Here is an 11,749-nt window from a genome sequence, read left to right as displayed (position 1 = left end):
TTTGCCTTTCCTTAATCTAGCTTCTAAGATAAGTCGTAGGGTCAGTATTGCCTCACGTGTTCCAATATTTCTACGGAATCCAAACTGATCTTCCCCTGGGTCGGCTTCTACTAGTTTTTCCATTCGTCTGTAAAGAATTCGCGTTAGTGTTTTGCAGCCGTTACTTATTAAACTGATAGTTCGGTAATTTTCACATCCGTCAACACCTGCTTTCTTTGGGATTGGGATTATTATATTCTTCTTATAAATTTTGATCCCGGTGATAAGAGGGGCAATATTCAGAACGTTTTGCGAATTGACAAAAGAGGGAATGCGTTTCTAAAAAGCACAGTTCGTAGAGATAGACAGCGTATGTAAATGAGCGCAGAGAGGAGCGCGCGGTGCGGATTGTGGCTGCGGCAGCCGCGCTTTTTGCGGCTGGGCTCTGCGCTGCGCGGAGCGCACGTGGTCGCCGTGGCGGTTGGTGGCCGCGGGGGGCGCGGGGGGCAGCGGGGCGGCGCCGGGCCGGCCCACCCGGGAGGGGGGCGAGGGCCCGCCCCCGCGGGGCGTACCGGCCTCCGCCGCCGCCGCTGCCGCCGCCGCCGCCAGCCTGCCGGGCCGGCAGTACTCGCGCCGCCGCCGACGTGCTCGCACCATGTTCATCCCCGACACGCTGCGGAGCTGCATGGTGGAGCCCGACGTCTCGACATACCTGCAGGCGCCCTCGTCTGGACAGGTGTGCTCCTCGCCCTCGCTTCTCTTCTCGTTACATTCTTGTCGCTCCCGCTGTTTTGTTATCTGGTTTGCACCTCCACCCTCCCGTTGTGGACCGACTGTGCGTGTTATCTGTCGCCGGGCTTCGCACCGGCTCTGAGCCGCTCGGCAGCTGTGTAGTGCCGTACGGCGCGCGTCGCCGGAGGAGGTGTCGGCCGCCGCGGGGAACAGCTGTTTGTTATTGTTGTCGGCGTAGGCGTGAAGCTCGTGTGAAAATGATAAGGGGCGGAGTGCGGCGCGTCGGCGGTCACGTGACTGGTTGCCAGGGGGCCCGTAGGCGGGGCCTGGCCGCACTGAGTGACAGCGCGGGGTGCACGTGGCCGCGCCATCCCTTCGTGCCTTTTCGGCCGCACCGCTCCACTACGCGAACGTCATGTCGCCCGTAGCGAGTCCTTCGTGTGTGGAGCCATCCCCCGCTCTTACTGACTCAGTGATGTGGTTCGGCAAAACGTCTGCATCTAACACCTTTGTTATTGTTTTCTTCTGACCGGATGGGTTTGCCGGTTCCTGTCAAAGCATCGTCAGTGTGTAGTTTTGCTGGGCGACATTGTACGCCACAATGACAGTGGGCGGTCGATTTTGCACCTATCGTCATTTCTGCTGTGAATGCTGTTACAGTAACTCTTGTACGTCACAACAATGACGAGAAGTGCTAAAATTGATCACAGAATTGTAACTGTCTATACTAAAACTGAAACACGCCTGAGACAGCAAAACGATAGCAAGCAAATCTCTAACCCCACTGACGATGTTAAGAAACGAAACGCAAAACGGGTGTGCTGACACTAAATTTGCTATTGAGCAGCTGTATGCAGGCGGTTTGACCAACCTCGTTACACTACTAACTCGTTTTTTCTACTTTTGCTTGCTAGGAAATTTCGCCTCAAATATACCGATAAACAAACATCAAAAATAAATTGTTGGAAATCGCTGTGTTGTGTCTACATAATAACGATGAATACATTTTCGTAATATCGACATGATTTCAGTGAAGGTCCTCCTTTGTTTGATAACACCGGTATGTTCGCGTGAAAGTCGTAGTATGTTATGTACTTGTCACTTGCTGGAACACACGCCAGACTAAACTGTTCACAACTTATTACATAATTTAGTAAGGGCAAAAATCTCCCAGAATTTTTTTATAAATATCCAATGTCTACACTGCCAGCGATGTGTGTGCCCTATTTATCCTCTGAGCAGTATAGCATACTCTTAGAAAACGTGATCGGCATTAAAATTAGTGTTTTCCTCGGTGGTTTATACAGAAGTAGTTGGAGATATGGTGATATACCGGTGGGATGATATCAGTATAGGACAGCAGCTCTGTGCCTGAGTCACTTAAGTAGCTTTCAGATAGCGTAACTGTACCCCAAATATGTCTCGGTTTACACGCCCTGCTGGTCTTTCTCGCAACTAAGGCGATAACGACACGTACATGTTTGTACGGCAGTCCAGGTCAAAAGTCAACATGTTTTGTCATTCTGGGTGAACACTGCACCCCAGAGTAAGCCGGTGGCTTGGAATGTTCATGTGCCATCCACTGTAGCCTGTTATATATCCAACAACGCATTAACGAATTTATAGTGTCTCATAAAGTCCATTAACTGCGGTTGAAGTATTGTTACTGTTTAGCTAGACTTAAATATAACAATTCACAAAGTTTTCCGCCCTGCATAGTGGAGGTGTTGTACGGGAATGTTATGCTTTCCAGTTGCACGAGAAGAAGTGAAACCTTACCCTGATACTCCCTCTAAAAATCTGTATGAAATGTAGATCAGCTGCTTGGCTGAGTAGTGTTTAGTTTCTTGCCGTTAAGTACTGTTCGCCTTGGGACGTATAACATCTGTGCAGGAACGCCTTGCGGGCGAACAGCTTCAGCAGGACACTTTCCACTTGGACCTGGTGAGCGTAGTGTAACAGACCAACTGCGTCCGCTTTGCCTTACAGTAAAAGACCACTGCTGTCAGTAACAGCAGCTCTAGTTGTGAAGTCTTTTGTTTAAAAAACACGACAGGATTCGACTTCCTAAAGGTCGTTAATTGATCGTGTTTTTTAAACAGAAAATCTTACACCAGGAGCAGCGGCAATTATCTACAGCTGTGGTACTCACCGCTCTTCTCATGGAGAAATTAATAATTTAAAAAAGGTAAGAAGCTGTAACGAGCTATATTTGCGACAATTTAGCCGTTTGCCGATTATCGCGATTAATTTGTAGGCACTAGACGGTGCAGAACAATTGATGTCCAAAAATCTGAGCTAAATACGATTTTTAAATGCTACCGATCTTATCGAAATTATTACGAAGATAAAAAATTATTCGCTTTTTTGTGTCAATTTGAATTTCGTTGCAGTGTTTGTTTCTCTTCGTAGCCCTTTCAATATTTCCATTGCTGCAGCGGTGTTAGTATGCTAGAAGAAGCCTGTCGAACACGAATTATTTTTTCCCCTCTTTGTACTTTTAGCGCTCCGCACGGATAGTTCAAAGGCATTTCTTAACATTAAATTAAGTTTAGCGTTTCCTCTCCAACGTACACGTGAGAGTGACGTCTTACGGGTGTAGGACCTTGTGCTCCGCCTAATTTTAGAGACAATGGCTAGGAAACTGCGACCACGCTTGGAGATCTTAGAGTGTCCGAAGTAGACGAGACGACTGAAATACAGTGTAAGACATCCAGAGTGTTTCCGCCGCTTGACAAAATAACTGTGCTTATTTAAAATGACAGCTAGATTCATTTTTTGTAAGTGTCTGAGGAATTTTAAAGAATCGTTCTGTTTTTACTTTATGAACTTTGGCACCTTCAGATTTTATCCATTTTCCCTGAAGAATACACTGAAGTAGTTTTACTATGCGTTGTCACGAATACCATGCATAACAATCAGTAAAATTAATCAATGTTTCAAATACTTTGCTGGTAATGATTCCACCTGACGAGTTCCGCAGTTCAGTTGAGAACAGTTCCCACGCCATGAGTACCGAACTTGAAGCGGCTTGGGGACGAATCCAGAACTGTAGATCAGTAATCTACGCCCTGATACGACGTACAGCTTGTACCGTTGTGGCTCCGTATCTCACTCAGTCCTTTGGCTCGCAAGTCTGCGACAAATAAACTGCCCACAAATCTATTTTTAAAAAAACTCAGATTTGTCAGCTCTGGTTAACGGGACCGGTCGTAATCTGGTTCTCACGGCCGCTCAGCTTCTATGCCCTGGTATCCCCTCATTCTTGTCCTAGCAATCAGTTGTAGTGCTCTCTTTTGGCTGTGTTTTCATTCAGTGGGCAGCACGCCTCAGAGTGTCGGCATCTCTTGTTTGGCCTTGCTTCTCCGACGCCTTACCGCACCCCCGCAGACTCGCCCGTCAAACGGAATCCGCCACTCCTTAATAAAAACTTTCATTTCACTTGATTTGATACTCGTCTTGAATGTGCGAGTACAGCCGAGGGATGCTTTCGGCCAAGTAACGATATAGAACTTTAAACTTGTTGGTGGGATAAGCAGTGAGACTTATTTGTGTCCTCTCGGCAGATACAGTATCTTAGCTAACAAGCCTATCCGTGTCGCCTCGTCACACAATCGAACATAGTGTCACGTGGCATTGAAATATCGCAAGGTAAAACTTTCCCCGGTTGAACGGTTATTCATTCGTGAAATAATTTTCTGGTAACCACATCGGAAATAACTGTAAAATATTAATTGTACAGCTGTATTAAAATACAGCAATTATCTAGACCGCTAAGATCTTACAAAAGAAATAGAAATAATTCTGTCGTGCTAGTCTTATTTTCCGAAGCACAAAGTAAAGTGTGACCCATGTACATTTGTTGATTTGTTTCTGTTGTACGTGTTTTAGAATCGGAATGTTACTTTTAAAGCAGTCACTTTACATTTCCTGTTTGTACTACGGGCCTAAAAACTATCTCTTTGAATTATCTCTTATATGGTACAACTTGTTTTGCATATCACTAATTTTTTTCCTTTTATTTCTATTTTCCACAAATTAATTTTTATTTCGACCATAAATAGGGAAAGTGGTTTAACTTTACAAATTTATTGCGTATGTTCCTAAGTAAGTGGGGAAAACATAAACTCGAATGGTGGTCCTGAAACACTGTAACACTTTCCTTAGACATGTAAGTACTGGAAACGAAAACTACCTGAAACAGACAACTGTGGGAAGACCTCTAGTTTAACATCGAATCCAATGCACAATCTTTTTGTCCTCAAGAAAGCATTGCTAAGGGTGAAAAATCATTGAATTAGAAAATTTTAGTGCTTGCCTTTATGTTCTAAACAGTTCTTGAGCATTTTTCTGACTGAAGAGAATGAGATATAATCTTGTCACACTCTTCGTCTTGAATATCATCTTTTGTCAATATGACTTAATTCATCCGCTTTCTTTTTTTTTTTTTTTTTTTTTCTTACATTGCCCGTGTCTGCATGTTTTGACATCTGTTTAACAGACAAAAAACGAAATACAATTCTGTTTCTATTTTATTAGATTTTTATTGCAGTCTAGGCATACTTCATTTACGTTCATTTAAAACAAGACTTATGCACTTTCATTAACCCGAACTGCCCATTTCACTTTTTCCCCACGTATCACCACCATCATCACTACATACTCATGATCCGGAAGCAAATTTAATAAATTCTGCTGTCAAACCTAGCGCTGTTCCTAGACTCTTCTCCTGGGAATATTCACTTTTCATGGAGCAGGTGCGAAATGAAAGCAGGTGGAATATTTTGGCTTATTAAAACGTTAAATACTCTGTTTGATCAGCAATGTCCATTTCGTTATTTTAAAGTTTCGTATGTTTTTAAATCATATGTTCCTTCGTTTTCACTATTAAAATGATAGCAGTTCTTCAATTATTAAGCTGCAACAGTGTGCTTTTATTGGGTCTCACTTTCATTACCGTCAGCGGTTAAACAATTACATAGATACAACAATTGCGCTGTGAGAACAGCCGCTTCTGCTTGTTTAGAATTGCAGTGGCAGGAAGCTAATGGAAAATTTCATCAGTGAACTGCTCATGGCAGTTTCCAGGTGTTGTCTGAAGCGGTTATTTATTTATTTTTTATTTTTCGCACTGAGTCCCCTGGTTCTTCAGAATACCTCGAGACATGCGGTTAAACAGCTGTTCTTTATAAGACGCACTAGGTATGATGAGTGATATTTCTGTAAAGCAGACTCACGGAGCAATTCGAGACGTAGAAGTCGCATGCGTGATACATTCTAATTTAACCTATCTTATTGTCAAAATGTTACAGCCAAACCTGTCGTGCTACCTGTCACAAGCTAAACCAATGATATTCTGTTTTTGCATTCTGGACGGATTCCTGGTCTATTAAAGGTATTTGATAGATCACAGTATCTTTCTAGTGTATTATGTTATCAAATTAAGGCTGAATTTCTTTATAAGGCATGTACCAGCAAATGACGTTTCAGTACGTCACGTAGGTTCACTGGACTATTTAGAAATCGGAGAAAGTTGAACGTTCTTTTACTGCTGTAAAGTATTACTCGGAATCAGCCATGAGCTTTTATATGTGCACACTTGGCTCATGCTTCTACCTTCCGGTAATTTTTATTTCCAATTTTTACATCTCTAACATTTATTTTGCAAAAATCTTTTACTTATTGACACGAACCTGGTGCTCTTCGGAATTTGAGGTAGTCAAAAATGGTTCAAATGCCTCTGAGCACTATGGGACTTAACTTCTATGGTCATCAGTCCCTTAGAACTTAGAACTACTTAAACCTAACTAACCTAAGGACATCACACACATCCATGCCCGAGGCAGGATTCGAACCTGCGACCGTAGCGATCGCGCGGTTCCAGACTGTAGCGCCTAGAACCACTCGGTCACCCCGGCCGGCTGAGGTAGTCAGATTATAGCGGTGTTAACAGATTTGTATTTCCATATACTGATTTTTCAGTGTTTGTGGTGATATGTGTGTATTTTCCAATAATACGCAGCAGAGAGTTACATTAAACGTATTTTTTGCTAGGGTGACAAATCCCACCCTATAGAAAATAAATGCAACCTCCGTTTACTGAGTGCAAGACTACTTCGTTCAGACGGAGTAGGTTCAGGGAAACCAAAAATATTGGGAAATATCATCGTTACATACTTATTACACCATTTGTGTTTCAGCATCCATACTTATTAATATGAAAAAAACACATAACATAGCGATAATTTGTATTCTGTAGACCAAAAAAGACATCTTTACAGTTAAAATTTAAATTCATTGTTGTTATAAGTATTCGTTCAGGTCTGCGACTGACTAACGAAATTCTTTTAAAATGCATTTCCTGCTCCAGTCACTCTTTATTACTAAGGAGCTTTATTACGACGCCTTTCGGGAGCATTGAAAATTTAGGAAATTATAAATAAATTGGTAAAAGTTCACTGTTAACGTAAACACAAACCCCAACATACATTTTCAGAGTTGGATACACATTTGTGAATACAGGTATTTACTGTCAAGATAGTGAACTATTATCCAACTATCAAAGACGCTTTTTTTTAGAAAGTCACTTCCGATGATTCTGAACCTTCGTCTTGACAAAAATAAATTACATTATTTTGACAATAAATAAATGAACAACTTCCACTCATTATTTTTTGCATTTTGGATAGATTTCAGAGAAAATTGCTCTACCTTCATGTGATTGGCATCAGTTTCCTGTTTTTCTAATTTCATTAATTCCCCCTTAAAAATCAAAAATATATATACTGTAGCTTTTCCATCGTAAGAAAGCTAACTGAAGAGAACTTTTATAGTATCTTCAGGACTATTTAGAGGGTACGCTCCATCGTCAGGTACCAATGGATCCTTACATATCTACGTGGGTGTGGTTGTATCCAGAATAATTTAATAGAGTTCAAAATGGTTCAGAAATGGCTCTAAGCACTATGAGACTTAACATCTGAGGTCATAAATCCCCTAGACTTAGAACTACTTAAACCTAACTGACCTAATGACATCACACATCCATGCCCGAGGCAGTATTTGAGCCTGCGACCGTAGCAGTAGCGCGGTTCCGGACTGAAGTGCCTAGAACCCCGGCCACAGCGGCCGGTTAACAGAGTTCATGTGCATAATGTGTAGTTCACATCGTGTAAGTACTTACTTAGCAGCGTGGTCTAAGGCGCTGCAGTCATGGACTGTGCGGCTGGTCCCGGCGGAGGTTCGATTCCTCCCTCGGGCATGGGTGTGTGTGTTTGTCCTTAGGATAATTTAGGTTAAGCAGTGTGTAAGCTTAGGGACTGATGACCTTAGCAGTTAAGTCCCATAAGATTTCACACACATTTGAACATTTTAAACACTTACTTAATCTACACCAAACTAGAGCCTCATTAATTTTTATTTATTCGTTTTAATTGCGAGCTGTTTCTTAATAGCTACACTACATGACATGACGCGTCAAATTACAGCAACGTAAAACTCAAGTCTGTGCAACAGTTGCTACACCTATGCTACCCGAATGCGCGGCACATATGGAAGAGATTTTAGTTTCGAAACGCACTGTGCCAAATAAATATTGTGAATACAGCTTAACAATCGACTATAATACAGTCAAATTACGAGTATGTGCTGTTAAAAACTGAGGTAGGCAGGCAAGAGAATCTAGAGCCACGCCCTCGACAACGCAGTAATTGACTCGTAATCTCATCGCAATATTTGCGTAAGATGAAATAGTGCCGAAAAATAGTGCCCTCTAGGTTCCTAATGAGGCCGCCGTGATGTTACGTAACAGCTGACACACCGCGTTATCTGTAGAGAATGTCAACAGCTTGCGATTCGAAGAATTCAGCAAATTTGCTACACGACTTCTGTGTGACGTATAAGTTTGTTCTTTCTGCTCCCGCGCTCAGTTTGTTTCATGTTCTTCCAACGATTATTTGCTAAGTTTTCCGTGTTCCCAGATGGAGTGGATATGCTCCTTGTTTCGGTGTTCCCCGCCGAGCTGTTATCTGCCCCCGGACAGCGCAGTAGGCATCCGAGCGGCCACGCTACTTCCCTGACACTGTATGCTACCGCTCCCATACGTCTATCCCAGAAGGACTCCGAAGTCGGCTGGTCCCGGTGGAGGTTCGAGTCCTCCCTCGGGCATGGGTGTGTGTGTTTGTCCTTAGGATAATTTAGGTTAAGAAGTGTGTAAACTTAGGGACTGGTGACCTTAGCAGTTAAGTCCCAGAAGATTTCACACACATTTTTTTTTTGACTCCGAAGTCAGAAAGCAACGCGTAGCGCGCCGAAAGACCGGACTAATTGAAACGAATTCCCAGTAATCTCCACATTCTGCTCTAGCTGACTTGACTGAAGGTGGTGAGATAAGCGTAATCTTAGGGTGTCACTGCCGAAATAACGCGCATTTTCGTATCGCTGCAAGCTTCTGCAGATAACGAGACGAACTAGTGTCTGGTATGTGGTTTCCTTAACAAACGCACCGTATTTTTCTAGAACTGTTAACACAAATCTAAGTTTTCCATTTGCCTTCTCTACTACCGATTTCACGAGGGCGCTCAAATTTTTGGACTCAAATCTCCCAGTTGAAGATAGCGTCTACACCTTGCTTGTACTAGCTATTTCATCTAATTATTTTTAAATAAGATTCGTAATCAGCATCACCCCGATATTGACAGTAAGACAAGGGTGTCCAAACCGCGGGCCGCATGCTGCCGAAAGCGGCCCAAGAAGTGAGAAAGTATCACACGATCCGTTAAAAAAAATCTGTGAAATTCCGTTTATTTTATGATAAATTGAAAGTATTCGGTTTGAAATGCCCGGAACACGATATCTTTCTCTCATTGGTCCATCCATACCTAGCCCTCCAATTTATATTTTTCAGTGGCTATAGTTAGTGTTTAGTAGATTATGTGAGGCTCAAAAATACTCGCTTTCTTCCAATGTGGCCCAGGTAAGCTGAAAGGTTGGACATCACTTCTCTGACATATGAAACCATTGTTGAAAAAAGAAATGTGAAAGAGAAACTCATACAAGATCTCTCTGAAAGCACAATCTCGGTATTCCTCAGAGAACACTGAAAATTTATTTTTAGGTGACTGAATGGGGACCTGAAAGCGGTTTTCGCGGATACGAATAAATTGTCGTAAGCCCATGTTGAAAGTGTGTACTGAAGCTGTGTACTGAGGAATAGACGTCCGATGGTGTAACACATCACATTAATTTTTACAATTTCCGTGAGAGAATAATGAAACTCGTTCTAGAGTTACAATTTCTTACGCAGTTCAAATATACAAAGTAAGAGGATCAGTAGGCTGAAACTGCTGTCTTTGTTTCTCTCTGCTTGTCTTTCGAGTGATTCTCTTTAAAGTGATTTCTCTTCTGCAGCCTAAATTACATTTCGCAAAGTCAGTTGCCTCGGAACTCCACAGCCAGAATATGTTACCACTAAGTACGGAGAGTGTCTGTTTTCTTCAGTTCCTTGTAGATACACCCCTTAAGCGATGATGAGGTCTCCCAGTTGGATTTGTGCTCTCAAGAAATTCGTGGCCTCAGGTAGTCTCAGATGATCCTTTTGTCTCATATGGTCCAGCCAATAAAACAGTCGGTGACTGAGCAAACTATACGTACCAGCGATACATGTTCACTGTATAACATAAATGTTTGTATTTTTATGGCTTCAACAAATCTGGAAGATCATCCTGAAAGAGCGGGGACAAAACTGTTCTACCACCGCTCTTATCTAGGAAGGGCAGTCCGAGCGCCGCAGAGAGGTAGAGTACAGCTGGCTACTCGTAGCTGCTTTATATGGCACTTAAACTAGACACTAGGCACAGAGTTTACACATGAGGTGTATTAACCAGCTGCTGGTTAGTTTAATGTCCAAATGCTCGTGGTTCGAATACTTAACTTGTAGGCACTATCTATATTACGAAACTGCTATCCCGAAACCTGGTACCAGTTAGTGGTTGCGTATCTAATGACTTCCAGGGTCAATAAAAATTTAATTTTCAGTATTTCGAGTGGTTATTGCCCAGTTTAAAGATTTTAAAAGTCACCCATTAAAAGATATAGTCTCACGTTAAAAGTTTAACACAACGGGGGCAAGTATTACTGATGGAAACTGTGTGTTGGTCTTCAGGCGGAGGAACTGACGGCGTGCATAAAGCCAGATTTTATTCATCCAGTATTTGAGAATGAGAGTGCTTACCGACTTCCAACAAAATTTGCACATAATTTCAAACCTTTAAGAACCTTTTTCTCGCTGACACCCCCACAAACTAATGAAAGTAAAAAGTTTTTTGTTTACTACATTCTCGCTGTTCATGCATCCAAACTTCAGCATCAGGAATGACGTTTTGATTTCTTACTTATTTATAAACGAGTCTATTCGCAACGCAGCTTGCAAACAGTATTCGCATATATTGCCGAATGTACCTGAAAAATTATATCGTTATACGACATAACGATACGATATAACGTCATAAACATTGAGGTGCGTGAAAAACTCGTTTCTGCTTGAAATGGAGCACAAATTACCCTGACTGTATTATCTAGTGATTCATAATGAGAGCACTTAGCAACATCCAACAAAAATCAAGCGTAATTTCAAACATTTTATCGCTTACACATTTGCGTGCAAATATTTAACACATTAATTCATTTGTAAAGGTCAATAACTAAGGCCCCACATTTTTTTCAGAACATATTTATTGTTAAGAGTCAGCATTTGGTGACAAACTACATCAACATGTCTTGTCCATGTCCTATTTTTCTAAGTAGTCTTCATCACGTTCTATGGCCGTACGCAACCGTTGTGGAAGAGCATGTATTCCATGCTGGTAAAAGCTCTTGTCCTATAGGCGTAGCCATGTTTTGGCTGCATGACTGACACTCTTGTCATCTTTAAAGTGCGTTCCCTGTGGAGTATCTTTAAGCGGCCCAAAGAGATGGAAGTCCGAGGGTGCGTGGTCTGGACTATAGGTTGCCGTGACAAGACGTCCCGAGCCTGCCTGAT

General features: G+C 42.3%; 1 protein-coding gene across 7 annotated transcripts in view; it reads left to right on the top strand.

Moving 5' to 3' along the window:
* The first annotated feature begins 602 nt into the window (after positions 1–602).
* The window catches only part of LOC126183483 (nuclear factor 1 X-type), a 580,732-nt gene continuing 569,585 nt past the window's right edge, over positions 603–11,749 (top strand). For all 7 annotated transcript variants that reach the window (XM_049925509.1, XM_049925504.1, XM_049925507.1 and 4 more), the window contains exon 1: positions 603–715. In XM_049925509.1, the coding sequence (XP_049781466.1) occupies positions 635–715 (81 nt within the window). In that variant the 5' untranslated portion in view covers positions 603–634. The remainder of the gene's footprint in view (positions 716–11,749) is intronic.

This window comes from Schistocerca cancellata, chromosome 4, assembly GCF_023864275.1.
Source record: "Schistocerca cancellata isolate TAMUIC-IGC-003103 chromosome 4, iqSchCanc2.1, whole genome shotgun sequence".
In the NCBI taxonomy this organism is placed as follows: domain Eukaryota; kingdom Metazoa; phylum Arthropoda; class Insecta; order Orthoptera; family Acrididae; genus Schistocerca; species Schistocerca cancellata.
The sequence above is the reverse complement of the archived record's forward strand: the minus strand, read 5'-3'. Positions and strand labels throughout refer to the sequence as shown.